The sequence below is a fragment of the Danio rerio genome, chromosome 12 (assembly GCF_052040795.2).
Source record: "Danio rerio strain M-AB ecotype USA chromosome 12, GRCz13ab, whole genome shotgun sequence".
Classification (NCBI taxonomy): domain Eukaryota; kingdom Metazoa; phylum Chordata; class Actinopteri; order Cypriniformes; family Danionidae; genus Danio; species Danio rerio.
In genome coordinates this window covers 41,327,501-41,344,003 of record NC_141032.1, presented here as the reverse complement: position 1 = coordinate 41,344,003, position 16,503 = coordinate 41,327,501, and the positions used below count along the sequence as shown (strand labels likewise).

General features: G+C 32.6%; 1 protein-coding gene across 1 annotated transcript in view; it reads right to left on the bottom strand.

Annotated features, from left to right (window-relative positions):
• The window catches only part of abca5 (ATP binding cassette subfamily A member 5), a 54,678-nt gene that overhangs the window by 26,432 nt on the left and 11,743 nt on the right, over positions 1-16,503 (bottom strand). Inside the window, 14 exon segments of the mRNA NM_001099246.3 lie at positions 942-1,032; positions 1,115-1,253; positions 1,351-1,470; positions 2,956-3,131; positions 3,256-3,366; positions 5,378-5,436; positions 7,084-7,261; positions 8,230-8,377; positions 10,003-10,191; positions 12,795-12,936; positions 13,026-13,252; positions 14,028-14,125; positions 14,389-14,556; positions 16,153-16,342. Of these exon segments, the coding sequence (NP_001092716.2) occupies positions 942-1,032; positions 1,115-1,253; positions 1,351-1,470; positions 2,956-3,131; positions 3,256-3,366; positions 5,378-5,436; positions 7,084-7,261; positions 8,230-8,377; positions 10,003-10,191; positions 12,795-12,936; positions 13,026-13,252; positions 14,028-14,125; positions 14,389-14,556; positions 16,153-16,342 (2,036 nt within the window).

Sequence of the window (16,503 nt, the reverse complement as noted above, 5' to 3'; positions counted from 1 at the left end):
AACTATAATTGACTAATTATAATTAAAAACAGAGCCACGGTCCAGAATCTGGTAGGCGCACTTTTAGCTTAGCTTAGCATGGACCATTTAATTGGGTTAGACCATTAGCATCTCACTCAAAACACACACAAAAACATCTTTAAATGCTTGACTGTTCTGTAGTTAGATCATATACTAAGACCAACAAAAATAAAAAGGTATATTCTAGGTTAATAAGGCTAGGAACTATACTTTTATTCTGTTGTAATAATCAAGGAACTTTGTTGCAGTACCAAGGATTAATCTTTGAATCATATGGTTTCAGTGTAGTTATAGGTATGTAGAACGACACAAAAGTAAAAAGTTATGTTCTAGGTTGATATGGCTAGGAACTACAGTCTCATTTGGCATAATAATCTAGGAACTGTGCTGCAGTACCATGGTCACAGCCGGCACAATGAATAAGCATATGTGTAACATATTTCATCATCAAGAAAACTGTAATATAATATAATTAAATAAAGATAATGAATTTAAAAGACAGAGCCATAATTTGTTTAGATAACCCCCTATTTAATAAAAATAAAGGAATGGTTCATCCAAAAATTTTAATTGTCATCAATTACTCGCACTTCATACAAACATTTTTAATTTTCTTTCTTCTTTTAAACACAAAAAAGATACTTCGAAAGATGTTGGAAGCCTGTAACCATTGACTTCCATAGTATTGTTTCTACTATAGAAGTCAATGGTTACCGGTTTTCAACTTTCTTCAAAATATCTTCTTATGTGTTCAACAGAAGTAAGAAATAATGTTTGGAGCCACTTGAGTTTCAATATTGGATGAACTATCCCTTTAGGACATAAGAGTTTTTCCAGCCAGCTGCCCTAAACACATACCAAACCATGACTTTATAATACAACACAATAGTATTTTACATTAAAACAAATACCAAACTAACCTAAGATGATACCCAACTCCACACTTGGTCTTCAGGTACAAAGAAGAGCCAACACACTTGAGCTGTCCTTGCGAGATGACAGCTTTACGATCTGTGTTAAAGAAAACACAGAGAGGTGTATGAGAAAAGAGACTGAGAAAATGACTGATGGAAGAGAAAAATGAGAGAAGCACCTGCAAGTATATCAGCCTCATCCATATAGTGAGTGCTGAGAACTGTAACTCTGCCTGCTCTACGGCTCTTCAGTAAAGACCAAACCTGGTGCCGAGACACTGGGTCCATACCAGCTGTAGGCTCATCCAAAAGGAGGATCTGATTCATAAACGAAAAAAAAAAAAAAACATTGAAGTAGGTGGATAAATAAGCAAACGGATCAACAAGTCAGAGGTATAAGATGTCAGACGTTTACCTTGGGATCTCCGAGAATCGCTATGCCCACAGAGAGCTTCCTCTTCTGGCCTCCACTGAGGTTTTTTGCCAGAGCGTCCATAATCTTTTCCAAATCCAGATCCTTTAGAACTTTCCTTACCTTAAAAAGAGAGATATTTTAAAGCAGAAAACACACACAAAAAAAAGATGCCTGGAAAATAATTTATTAAAGTATTCTCTTAAATAAAATACATTATTAATAATACTAGTACACTACTGTTCAAAGTTTTGGGGTTCAGAAAAATGTATTTAATTAATAATAATAAAAATATATATATCTTACAAACTTTATTCACAAGGATGCATTAAATGGATCAAAAAAGTTACAATAAACACTTATATTATGCCATATTAAATATATGCTGTTCTTCTGAACATTGTATTTAAAAAAGGTACAAAAAATAAATAATAATAATAATAATAATAATAATGATAAATGTATAACAATGTTTAAAAAAAATGAAATGTTATTTAATAAAATATTAAATGTATAAAGCATTAAAAACGCATTGGAATGATTTCTGGAATAGAGTAAAAATGGAAAAAAAAATTACTGAAAACTTTCTAAAATAATATTACTAATAAATTAAATATATAACAAGGTTTTAATAAATGAAAAAAAAAATTAAATTAAATATTAATAAAATAAAAAAAAAATTCCTGAGTATCAAAAACGAATTGGAATCATTTCTGGAATATAGTGTAAAAATGAAAGAAAAATTACTGTAATATTTTACATTCTGTCATGAATAATATACAAGTCATTTTAAACATATGCTGTTCTTCTGAACATTATATTAAAAAAATGAAAGAAATAAAAAATAAATAAAATAAAATAATAATAATGTTATAATAATAAATAATAATTAAATTATACATAATTTATTTATATTATTACTTATTAATTTATATTATTTACTTATTTAGTATTTTATTAAATAGTATTTTAGTGTTAGGTTTATTAAATTTTGGTAATTTATTAAAATTAATTAAAAAAAATACTATTTAATAAAATATAAAAAATATTTAAAAAATAAAACAAACAAACAAACATTTCAAACCAACGCATTGGTATGATTTCTGGAATATCATGTAAAAATAAAAAAATATTACTGAAAGATTTCTGAAAGTCAAATTAAATAATAAATAAATAAATGATTTTTAAAATAAACACTATTTTAAATAAATGATCAAACAAACATTTCCTGAGCATCAAAACAACACACTGGAATGATTTATGTAATATATAATTTAAAAATGAAGGAAAATGTTACTGAAAATCCTGCTTTACCCTTTCAAATATTATTGTTTTTATGGCTCTTTTTTTTTATAAATACAGACTTACCAACCCCAAACTTTTGAATAGTAATATACCTGTACAAATCAGTAAAAAAAAAAATACTTCTTGAACCAAGACTGCCGAGAATAGCGTTTGGTCACTCTATAATGAATGAATCCGATTATGCAGGGTGGATTTATTGTCAAATCAGCTGCATGTAGATGTAGTGATGTTCGCTTCTGCATTTCCCAATGAGTGAACATGCGGTCAGCTGATGTGCTCTCTAGATCCACTAGGAGTTCCTACCTCACCGTCAATATCAGAGGGCAGGATCCCTTTGATGGCGGCAAAGATCCTCAGGTGTTCCTCTACGGTGAGCACATCAAAGATGATGTTGAACTGGGGGCAAATACCAACCAGCTGCCTCATCTCGGCCCCCTCTGCGATCTCTGCCACTGGAGAGCCATAGATGGTGGCTGTGCCTATGGGTAAACATAAGACAATTGGAAGTGTGAAAGGAGTCGTTTCAAGCAAAGTACAGAAACTCAGATATAATGACAGTTTAAGAGTACAAAAAAACTAGCATCCTTGCATCACAAATCTGACCTTCCGTAGGAGGGCAAATGCCACACAGGATGTTCATCAGGGTAGATTTTCCTGCTCCACTGTGACCCAGCAGGGCTGTGATTTGACCCTCATAGATGTCAAAGGTCAACCCTTTTGATCCCAAGCAGAAACAAGACCAAATAAATCAATGCATTATAGTAAAACTGGATTTTGAAGACCATTCAAATGCATTATGAGATTAATGCATTACAGATTAATTCTTACTATTATAAATATTTATTATTGTCTGCCACCTTAAACATAATAAATAGTTTGAACAAATACACACTTGCAGGTTAAAACAAAAAAATAAATAAAACAACAACGTTTAACCTAAAATGTGATTTTAAAAGTTAATTAAAAATGGCACTGTTCTTAAAAAGTTAAAAGGAAACTGCTGTACTTAAATGTAAAGTATTATCATAAAGTAGCCTATATATCAAAACCTGTAAATGTTTCTTGGACCTCATAAATATCGATTATACCGTATTTCATAATAATCATATATAACTATGTTTGATCAATTTTGAAATATATGTTGCATGTATTTATGACTTATTTGTATAACTTTAAAAATCAAAGGGCCCTATCATACACACGGTGCAATGTGGCGCAAGGTGCGAGGCAAAGCAGATTTTTCCATCCTTATATTAGCAAAAGTGGATTCTACCACTCCCTGAAAGCGTTTGCGCCCTGCGCTTTGCACTTTGCGCATGGACTGTCAAAATAGAACCCCAAACGTTACCTTGTATTTTAAATATATGAATTGGATTTACATATTCAAATTAGAAATTAGATCTGCTTACTGCTCTTAGAGTAGGCTATGAGTGTCAGAGAAGCAAGTAATTGAACTATACCTGTCAACATCGGGATATAAAAATACAAGATACGCCCCAAACAACCGTTACAAGAATGCGGAGGAAAATAACCCTTAAATAATAGAATACATAACAAACATTAGAAAAATTAAAATAAAATCAAAAGTTTAGCCCATTAAAATCAATTTCCTGATCACATTGTTGTTTTCGAACGAGTCAAAGGGTAAAAAGTGTGTTTTTTTTTTTACTTGAATTATTGAAAGGTTCCTCCACATACCACTAGTAGGAAGCCTGCGTACCACGTGCGGTACATGTACCACAGTTTGAGAACCACTGTTCTAATACATAAAATAAGTAAGCTGACTAAAGTTTTCATGGGGAGAAAACTTTATTGAAGACAATGAATAGTGCAGTTCCTCAGCTGTGATGTTAACTCATCAGTCTTCAAGTAACTTAACCCAAAGTACTGTCTGTGAGACAGTACTTTATACTAGCATCAAACAAACCATTCTGTGTTCACGAGGCTCAGCAGGACCCTCTAATCAGATGTTTCAGCTGTCGTTTGGCTTATACCCATTAAGAACTCAAAAGGGTCACACTCGTGATAAAAGGGTCATTTAGTTCAGTTTGTGGGGGTTGAAGCACAGGTCACCCCAACATACAGACAATTGATCACATAAGAGTTCATTCAATGTAAATTCAATTGAACTAAAATGCACATAGTCTTTACGCTTGTTTATTAATTTGTTGCGCCATCAGCAACTTATGGCAAGATCAATATATATTAAAACATTACATGATAAAAACAACATACATACATAGAAATAAATAAAATTCATAAAAAATGTATATTAAAAGTTAAATAAAAATATATCAAAAGTATATTATAAAAGTTGTATATTAAAAGTTTTTTTTTTTTCATTTCAATATTTGATAACTTAAAGTTCTTCCTGGTGATACCTTTTCTAAAATAATCCAAAATACTTTGACTATAAAAATCTTAAGGTCTAATTGTACGTAAACTGACATTTTAATAAAATATGTTTTCATCATGAGAGCCACTTGAAAGTAATTACAAGTTTGGGGTGAATCATTATTCAATAAATACATAATAATAAATACATAATAAATACTAGGAGTCAACCTAGTGTACTTGAGGGAGGTAAAATTTAAATTTTTTGGGTGAACTATCTATTTAATAAACATTTAATCAGCAATACACAGGAATCATTTTAGACATCAATACTGCTCAACAGCTGCATAATGCTTGGTCATGAAGATAGATTAAAGGTGGGTAGTCTCACCTCTTAAAGCCTCCACTTTGGTATCCTTCTCCCGATAAATTTTTCGGATATTGCAAATCCTAACAGGAATAAAAATATAAACACAGAAAGCTTGTGATGGATATTAAATGGTCATTCTGGCTGCATGCCAGCTCTCTTCGAAGCCCAAATCTACCCAGGGCTTTGAAGGATTTTAACACATCAAATCTAAAAAAACACTGGTCCCTTTCCCAAACTGCTCCCTAAATCACTGCACAACATCAAAGATACAAAATAAATTTGGTCAAATGTGAACAGTGATATAAAAGAAGACACCAACTAAAATGCCATTGAGTTTACAAATACTTCATATACTGAAAAGAAATATCTTAACTAAGCCTGCACACATTTGGAAATTTTAACTTTTCAAAAACGACATTTCATTTCTCTCCAATTTATATTGTGATATTGGATACAACTTCAGCAGATGACTTTACTAGCTCTATTTGGATTTGAGTGATTCCAAAGTGATTGTATTAATCTTGTAGAGGAGTGAATCAAGCAAACTGGCAGCATAAATACATAACAATAAAATAAGACTTTATGGTTTTCCAAAGAGTCTAACAGTAGTCAGATATTCAGCTAAAGTCATTGAATAATTAAATGTAATGCAAAATAACACTGTACAGTCTTCATTGCTGATCAACTATAATTCTGACTCAACATTGCAGATACTGCGATGTGACGGTTGCAAATACACACATTGTGATATCAACACTAAAACGATATCTTGTGCAGCCCTAATTTGAATCTTGTCAAATATGATCTTATCCTTTTAAATCTTCACACACTGCTATCCTTCAAACCAGTAGGTTTTACCCATGTCAACTATACAAAGCTTTTAATTCTTTAAAATTGAAATTTAGTATGATCACACATTCTGTACTGTATATATTCAAATATATAAAAGAATATGCGTGTTGTTTGATTTTTACATACATAACATTGACATTTACATCACATAAATGCGTTACACTGAAAGAATGATAAGGGAACATTATTATTTACCCCATATTTTACTGTTTTATTTTCACTGAAGCTATTTGACACATCAGTGTAAGCATATAAACTGAAAGCAAATTGCCTTCTATCAACATGAAATTACCTTTGTAAAAATTAGAAATCTCACCGTTGAGCCATTTAATAATAAAGCAAAAACCTAGAACAAATATAAAACATTATTTGAATAGGATTGAACTTAGTGGTACTTAGTGGCCACTGTAGTTAGATAAAGATAAAGATGCTTTGATTACAAAGAGAAATCAAAACTAACAAAAATAATAATATAAAATAATAATTCATTCAATTTTCTTCGGCTTAGTCTCTAATTTATCTGTGGTGGTCACAGCTAAATGAATCGTAATAAATAAAAATAATAATAATAATAAACAAAATACAAATAAACATAACTAAAGAAAGTGTCAGGGTTATGAATTGTCAAAAAAATAAATAAAATAAATATCTATCTATCTATCTATCTATCTATCTATCTATCTATCTATCTATCTATCTATCTATCTATCTATCTATCTATCTATCTATCTATCTATCTATCTATCTATCTATCTATCTATATATAATTTTTTTTTTTACTTTTTTGAACCTCAAAAAATTCATTTAAAATGATAGAAAATGGCTGAAAATCATTATTTCGTGGCCACTGGTCAGTTTGAGAATGGAGTCTGTACCTGATAACCTCTTTGCCTCTGAACTCAGGAGAAACAGCCTCCACCGATTCGTCGATTGCAGGCGTCCCGTTTACTTCTCCCTCATACACAGAGCTCACCTCGACATATCGCTTCCTCCGCTTGGACCAATAGGATGGTTTTAGAAAATACAACACTGAGCGTTTTGTGCCAAACTCGCCTGAAGGAAGAAATGCCCATTAAAGTGGAAAGGTCACAAAAACGCCTCCATCCAACATCAAAACAACTAAAAAGATACTTGGGTGTAGAAAGTAGCATAGTCAAAAAACATGTGCTTTTCTGAAGCTGCATCTGCAAATGTAGTTATAATTTACAAATGAATTGATGCATTTAGAACCTAACAGAATGTCCTCTTAAAAAGTCTTTTTAAAAAATGATACCTGGTTTAATGAACCCTCTTCATAAGATAGTGATGATGGTAATCAACATCTTTATTCCTTAAAGGTTTTTAATATCTTGATTTAAAATATATAGATATGTAATTACATTTATAAATCTGTACTTTGTATTATATGCTCTTTGCATCAACTTATAAAAAAGTAATAACCATTTATACGAAAATGCTAAATACAGTTTTATTAAGTAAATTTGTCATTGTTCTCTCATCTGGCTGCTGTTTAAAAGTCATGTAAACACTATCGTGGAGGTTTTCTTTTATTATTTGACCAAATATAAATACAAAAACAACTAACTTCCACTGCTTTTCACATAACTTATACTGCTTAGAAACCCGTAAATGTGAAAAGGATCCACAGCAAAATAAATAAATAAATAAATAAATAAAATAATAATAATAATAATAGTTCTGGACTAAAAATATACATAAAATAGACCATTTCAATGGGGTGATACCATTGGCCAATGAATATTTCCTGCTTGTTGTCAAACTATTTTAATAACTGTAACAAGATGCAATTCAATCATATCTCAACATTAAAACAGCTGTCATGATGTTATTCATCAATATGTGGACCTCATAGGATTCTCAGGAGCTATGGAAATTAAAAATGTTAAACAGGAAATACATTAGGACCGTTGTTATTGTTTACATCCCTCAAAATGGTCTATATAATGAGCAGTTCGGTAATACCGAACGATTTATATGAAATGATTTAACTCTAACATCACCTGGTAGCACTTGGTCCAGGTAAATGGCTAAAAGCAGGTAGAGGATGCAGTCCAAAAACAGCATGACCAGTGGAACATAGAGAGCGTGAGGACCATTGCCCAGAGATGAGAACACTGCGCCGTCCCCTTGAGCTTCCAGATACACTACCTACACATACAAACACAAAAACAGCAACTTATTTAAGGGAACTTTGTGTTTTTATTGTTTAGTAAAATTAATTACTTACACTACCAATTATTCCACAAGTTGATTGTTAAAAATATTTTTGAACTTAGTCTTATTTTCACTTAATTAGGTAGGAATAATTAAGGGACAAATAAGAATTATTATCATTAAAAATTATATATTCTATTTACAAAAGATAATTTATTTCTAATTTACTTCAACAGCCATTAGACCAGGCTTCAGTTTCCGCTTGATTTGGTGCAGAGGAATCATTTCTGATTATTTAGTGCCCAATTAAATCTTTTACTTTTACCGCAAATTTAATTTAGACATTTTTTTTAATCCCCAAAAGTATTATTTCTTGTTTTTATTCACTTAGGAATAAATTTAAAAAATAATGTTTTAATTAAATATTATAGCTTTAAATAAAAAATATCATTTATAATTCCACGGTCATTACTGCTGAGGAAACATTTCTGATTATTTAGTGCCCAATAAAATATTTTATTATCTTCCTAAATTAACTTAACATATTTTTCCCAAAATAATTTTTTTTATTTAACTAATTATATTTTTAACCATTTTTTTTTACCAGTAAATGAAATTTTTATGACACAAATCTGTCTTTATTTTTTACATTACTAATTACTAATCCCTGAATCCTTCGATCTGCTTAGAATTTTGGTAGAAACAGTTATACATTTTCCCCCAAACCCTTTGAAGAACACATAATTAAAATAACATTTTACAAAAAGATAGTTCACCCCAAAAATTTAATTACCTCATTCATGGGTGCCAACATGGGTGCCAGCTGCCAGCACTCTTCAACATATATATATTTTTTGTGTTCAAAAGAAGAAACTCAAATAGGTTTTAAACAACTGAGTAAAGTGACTGAAACGTCATTGGGTGAACTTTCTTTTTAAGGCATACTTGTTGAATTAAAGTACTCCATTCTTATATACAGTGCTCAACATAAATGACATCATTTAAATTAATATTTTCTATAGGAAGCTTTACAATATTATATTTCTGCATACATATTAGATTAGTCAGTACTGAGCAGTACTGCAGCTAATCTAGCAAAATAACTTTTGATAATGGTCCAAAATGAGTACACCCAAATGTATACAATTAATAAAAAATATTAAACAAGTAATTAAAAAAAAAATAAAAACGTATACACTTAATGAAATTTTGTAGTTGGTATTTTTTCCCAAATATTTCACATGAATTTAAATGTATTATCTTTATTTCTAAAGATGTTCGGTGACTAAAATGTTTTTAATGAATTTATCCATTCAATAAATTGTTTTGTTCAAATGCACCAAAATATATGATCTATATTCAGTAAGAAATGGATTAAAAAAAAAAAAATCGTAATTTTCAAAATGATGTGTACTCATTTATTTTGAGACATTTTAAAAATGAACAGAAGCGCAATCAAATAGTTTGAATGCATATGTATATCCATGGCAAAATTGCTAAGGGAAGTACAACAGATTTTTTATTCAAATTTGAATAAAACTGCGCTTCTTGGCAGGCAGTTAAATAACCTTGGAAACTGCTATTAAAGCATAGAGTGTGTGAGTGTGTTTGTGTGTTACCTGGGCGATGCCGATAGAGAAAGCGCTGGGGGACAGAAGGCAGAGGAGCCACACAGCAGACTGAGGGAAATCTCTCATCAACACAGTAAAGAGCGACAGACAGCCAAACACCACCGTCAGCATCGAGCCCACCGTACTGGCAAACTTGGGCTTCTTAAACAACGGGGTCAACATGAAGGAGAAGAAAATCTGCACGATTGAGAAGTGGAAAAAATGGGAGTTTTGTAGAAAGTGTGAAGTCAATGCATTTAAAATAAAATAATAAGAAAATCCCTCAATTTGTGTTAACCTCCTCAATCTGTCACACAGATGACAGTTTTCACAATCCAAACAATGGACCCTTTTCACATTTCCGTGTTTCGGAAATCATCATAGTTGGGTAAACTTAGAACGCAGTAAATAGGATAGTACAACAATTTTTTTTTTTTTTTTTACAATCCAATTTGCTAAAATAATAAAAGGAAAATATTTTCAGAAATAGAAAAAAGTATAAGACTGATACGAGCAGCCAGAAGAGAGAAAAACATCAAATTTACTCTCCTGCCCATAGACGCTGTGTTAGAAACACCTCACATTACTAGCAATTAGTTCTTTGACATTTGACACAAAGATGATTTAATACATGCAAAAATAATACATATAAAAGTTCATCCATTAAAAAAAATCTAAATAATAAAAACTTTCAAGGATTAAAGATGCTGAGGACTGTTAAATGTGTCAAGACAGTCTTGTGAAAAGGGTCCATTGGCACTGGATGAAAACATAGACCTCTTCTGCCAACATTTACCAGTGTCCTGGTATGTTTCTACACTAAATAACTCTTAGATCCTTTTTGAGCCTGAACAATATCAGCAAATTTACTCTAAAAACACAATTTCTGAACTACCTTAATTTTTTTACCCATCACAATATCATAAACTTACACAATTCATGCCCAAAGTGGCAGGGCCTGGTTTAGTGCTTTAAGTTGCCATTATGTTACCGTTTTCAAGGTATACCCCTGTTTGGTGAAGTCAAGGTTTTAAAACCACCAAAATATTCAGCTATACTGTTCCTACGGTATGTGTAAGTCAATTATTCATTTTAATTATTTAGCCTGACAAGTGTATCATTCCTGCAACACGGTGGCGCAGTAGGTAGTGCTGTCGTCTCACAGCAAAAAGGTCGCTGGTTCGAGTCTCAGCTGGGTCAGTTGGCATTTCCGTGTGTTGGCATGTTCTCCCCGTGTTAGTGTGGGTTTCCTCCGGGTGTTCTGGTTTCCCCCAGTCTAAAGACATGCGCTATAGGTGAATTGGGTAAGCTACAATTCTTCTTGTATGTGTGTGAATGAGAGTGTATGCGTGTTCCCAAGAGATGGGTTGCAGCTGGAAGGGCATCCGCTGCATAAAACATATGCTGGATGGGTTAGATTATTAAAGGGACCAAGCTAAAAAGAAAATAAATAAATGAAGTTTTTTTAAATGTTTCTAAAAATAAAATATATTGTGTTCAACTGGGAAAAAAGCTTTAGGTTATTACCTAGACATTTGTTAAGAACATATTTTAGAGCAGTAAGCACAATATCGTGAAATCGCTTTTTTTTTTTTTTTATCCAAGGTTATCATGGCATCCGAATCTTTTACCAGGCCATGTCTAATACTGATACACATGCACTTTACTCCACAACATAAAAGAAGAAAAGAAAAGTGTATTACCGATGTGAACGTATTGTCTATGGAGCTAGATTAGTCTCAATAATAACAATAATTCACACACAAAAAACACAATGTATATGTGAAGCCAAATTCCCATGGATGAAACCAAATTCATATAAAATGGTAAAATATCCCAAAATTGCCCATTTACAGCATGATATGAAAAGATTTTAAGCTAAAACTGGCACATTCTAAGACATTAAACAGCTGAATAAATAAACATAAGAAGGCCTCATCACAGGTATAACTCTAAATCACTGTATTGCTGACACAAATGTAATGGATTGAATATTACATTTACAGTTGAAGTCAAAATTTTTAGCCCTCATGTCATTTTTGTATTTCAAATATTTCCCAAATAACGTTAAACAAAGCAAGAATTTTTTTCTCAGTATTTCCTAAAATATTATTTTCCTCTGGAGAAAGTCTGATTTGTTTTATTTCAGCTAGGATCAAAGCAGTTTTGTATTTTTTAAAACAACTTCAATATTATCAGCCCCTTAAGCAATATATTTTTTCAATTGTCGACAGAACAAACCATACTCTAACTTGCCTAATTAACCTAGTCAAGCCTTTAAATGCTACTTTAAGCTGTATTGTATTATTAAGTGTCTTAAAAAATATCTAGTCAAATATTATTTACTTTCATTATGGCAAAGATATAATAAATCAGTTATTAGAAATGAGTTATTAAACTATCATGTTTAGACATGTGTTGGAAAAAATTCCTCTCAGTTAAACAAAAATTAATTCAGGAGGGCTAATAAGTCAGACTTCAACTATATATTGCATTTATTCAAGAATGTATCTAAACCTCAAAGGAGCGATTTGCATTTAGTCAGTTATTTTACCAGTACAGTCACACCCTTCTGACGCCAAAGAAAACCATCACAGCTGAAAAGCAATTTAGCCTTGCAAAACGAAAATGAAAACTAATAATATATTCAATATGAAGGCAGATTAGCCTGTCACTCAACAAGACTGCTTTCACCGCAGGCAGAAATGGAGACCTGAGGCCAAACGAGTGCACAGGCATTTAAACGGCTTTCCTCTGAAGCTTTGAGTTTCTAGTTTTCAGACTGCCACCGGAAGACTTACCGAGGATATTCCATAGAGGAAAATGAGGAGGAAGATGACAAAGAAATTGCTGTTGGAGAACAGGGGCGTGCAGGTCGCAATAACAGCCATCAGAATGGACATGGTAGTCACTAGGGCGGCATAGAGAAGGCCCCATGAAAGCCTGGAGACAGCAAAAGATTATTTTACAAACTCAACGTTATTTAAATGTGCCACGCATTACAATTTTGTTCATGAATTGGAAAAACGTACCAAAAGGCAGAGTCGTACAATCCCATCATGCCCATGGTGTCTTTGAGACGCTGCTCTTTTTCAGCTGCCACATTAACAATGAGGAAGGAAACGAAGGGTGTGAAGGCCAGCACTAAGTAGATGGAGATCAGAGCATGAGGGAACTTCTGAACCTCCACTGAACCTGGATGTCCCATCATCACTGCTCGCACTTTTAATTCATTCCACACCGGACGTTTGGTCTTCATCTGCAGATAAAATGAAGCAGTTTTTAGGAAATATCATGGATCAGAAAAAGCTCAGCAGTTTCCTTCAATTGCCAAAAACCACTACTAAATTATTTGCCCTCCTGTGAATTTTTGATTCACTTTCAAATATTTTCAAAGTAATGTTAGACAGAGAAAGAAAATGTTCACAGTATTTGCTATTATATATATTATTTTTTCTGGAGAAACTCTGATGTAATTTAACTTGGCTGGAATAAAAGCAGTTTTAAATAATTTATTTTTTAAACTGATCTCATGAATTTAAAATAATAAAAAAATAAATAAATAAAATAATAATAATAAAAATAATAAAATAATTGTTACCATCAGTATTGTTAGTTTTTAAGATATCTATAACCTAGTGTGCTCCAAAACAGTGACAAATATCAGGTTTAGAAGATATAAAACTGATATAAACATGTAAAGCTTGTAGTTTGTCACGTCTGCTTGTTTGGATCAATGGTTTTATTCACGTCACCTTATACTTCAGTTTCTCATCAAATTATAACCAATCAAATGCTCTCTGACATGCCCCGCCCCCTTTAAGATGCTTCTGATTTGCTTTTTATTTGATGCACTTAATAGCACTAAGTCACTTTCAATGGCAGAGCTGTGAAAAAACAAAACGCAACTGGCAGGTTTTTTTTTTTTTTTTTTTTTTTTGAGTGGAGTCCAAAAAAAACATTTAGGTGGTTAACAGTGTTATAAAGTTTCTAAATACTAATAACTCTTTCAAACTGATGCAGTACTTTCTAACCTGTATAATGGCAGCATCAATGACAGACTGTAGTCGTATGAATCCAGAATACCAGTAGTTGGCGGCACGGCAGTTGACATAGTTGGTGTAACAGCTTGCTGAGGATCAGAGATTTAAAAAAAAAAAAAAAAAAAAAAACTCAAGAGTGTTAGTTCTTCAACAGCTCCTTTCATTATAGATCAAACAGTTACAAAGCTAATGTCATTTGCATTAAAAAGGAGTTTGCCAATTAACCAAAGCCGCAGCAAAACAGGGTGATGCCACTGCTGTAACTTAATGAAATCAGTGGTTTGTGTGTGTGTGTGTGTGTGTGTGTGTGTGTGTGTGTGTGTGTGTGTGTGTGTGTGTGTGTGATGCTTACTTATGGACTCGGTGAAGTCACTAGGCAGAGGAAGCTGGCTGTACGGGAATCGCAGACGATATGACATCGAATCCAAAAAGACCACTCCAACGTAGCCCTCGGGTTCATAGAGGCTGGCATTCTCCAAATCAGCCTCGGTGGAGAACATGTCTAAATGCTCATTCATAGCTGAGGAACAACACACATAATTCATTCATTCATTTTCTTTTTCGGCTTAGTCCCTTTATTAAATATAGGGTCGCCACAGTGGAATCCAGCATATGTTTTACGCAACGAATGCCCTTCCCTATGACTAGGGCCAGACGGAATCTGCGGATGTTTTTTGCTATTTCTGCAGAGAATTTTGGTAAAACTCTGCGGATTTCTGTGGAATTATTTTGGGAGTATCCAGCGGAGTATCATAACTTAGACCTTAATACATTAAATAAAAAGTAATAAATTACTGAATAAAAACTGAATAAATTCAGATATACACACTTACTCAAGTAAATAAACAGAATTAATTATAAGCTAACAATCTGCAGAAATCTGCGAAAAATCTGCGGAATTCTGCGCGCGCAGATTCCGTATGGGCCTACTTATGACATAAACAAATACACACACAATGGGTCTATTTTAAATAGTAATTATTAGTTTGAGTGACCAGAGCATAGTTTCAAAGCTTTTCTTTGATTTTAGACACACTATGCACTGGGAAAAGTGATTTGCAAATAATGGTTCCTAGGCCAAATGCCCTGACTAAAAAGTTGCTATGACCTATAACGAATAGATGGATGTGTATTTAAATACACGCATGCATGCATATATTTGAGAAAATGCTTATTTATATTTAGATGTAAAATATAGGGGCGCCATGATGTGGTTAGTACTGTTGCCTCAAAGCAAGAAAGTTGCTGATTCGAGTCCCAGCTGGGCCAGTTGGCATTTCTGTGTGGAGTTTGCATGTTCTGCCCATGTCCGTGTGGTTTCCCACAGTCGAAAGATATGCTCTACGGGTTAATTGAATAAACTAAATTGGCCATAGTGTATGAGTGTGAACGAGTGTATATAGGCGTTTCCCAGTACTGTGTTGCAGCTGGAAGGGCATTTGCTGTGTAAAACATATGCTGGATGAGTTGGCGGTTCATTCTGCTGTGGCGACCTCTGATAAATAAAGAGACTAAGCAGAAGGAAAATTAATGAATGAATGAGATATATATATATATATATTTTTTTTTTTTTTTTTTTTGACAATATAATTCTGGCTAAAAATATACCCATGTAACATACGACTTTGTGGCACAAATAGTTTATTTGCTGTGCATTCATGGCTTCCGCACTGTTGCTAGGGAAGATGAGTGACTTTGTTCTGTGGTGTTTCTCTGGTTCATGGAAAAGCAAACCTGTTCTTAGAAGGCTCTCTAGCCGAATCAATTCATCTTTGAATAGGCAATAGCACTAGCTCCGAACTAAAAGCCAGTTCAAGCTAATAGGAAAGGAACATGACAATGGCAGTTATATATATATATATATATATATATATATATATATATATATATATATATATATATATATATATATATATATCATAATTAAAAAACAAGCCAAGTTGACCAATGTGCTTCACAAAAACTAAAAACTACAAACAACAGAAGTCACAGACAAAATGAAGTAAAAATAAATTAATTAATTAAAACAAACTTGAGTAAATGCTGCCTAAATTGGCAACACATTTAATAATAGAAAATGATACTTGAACACAGACAAGCAACAGATGTGACTTACACAGTTCGCGTGCCACCTCTTCCATGATGTGATTGGTGAAATTGGTGATGGGGGTGTAACCCAGGCCTTTGACTGGCAGTTCCCGCTCAAACTCCAGTTCCTTGGTGCTGATGCTGCCGTAGGAGACATGAGGGTTGAGGGTGCTGATGAGGATGAGGAGACCCAGGAGGAGCAAAGGCAAGATCAGCTCCTGCAGAGAGATCAAGAGCAAAACTTTAGGAAAAATATGCTTTTAAATTTAAATAAAAGCAGGATAGTATTAGTTATAAATTATTCATTACATGATTAATTACAAATTAAATTATGAACCAATAATAACAATAATAATAATAATAATAATAATAATAATAA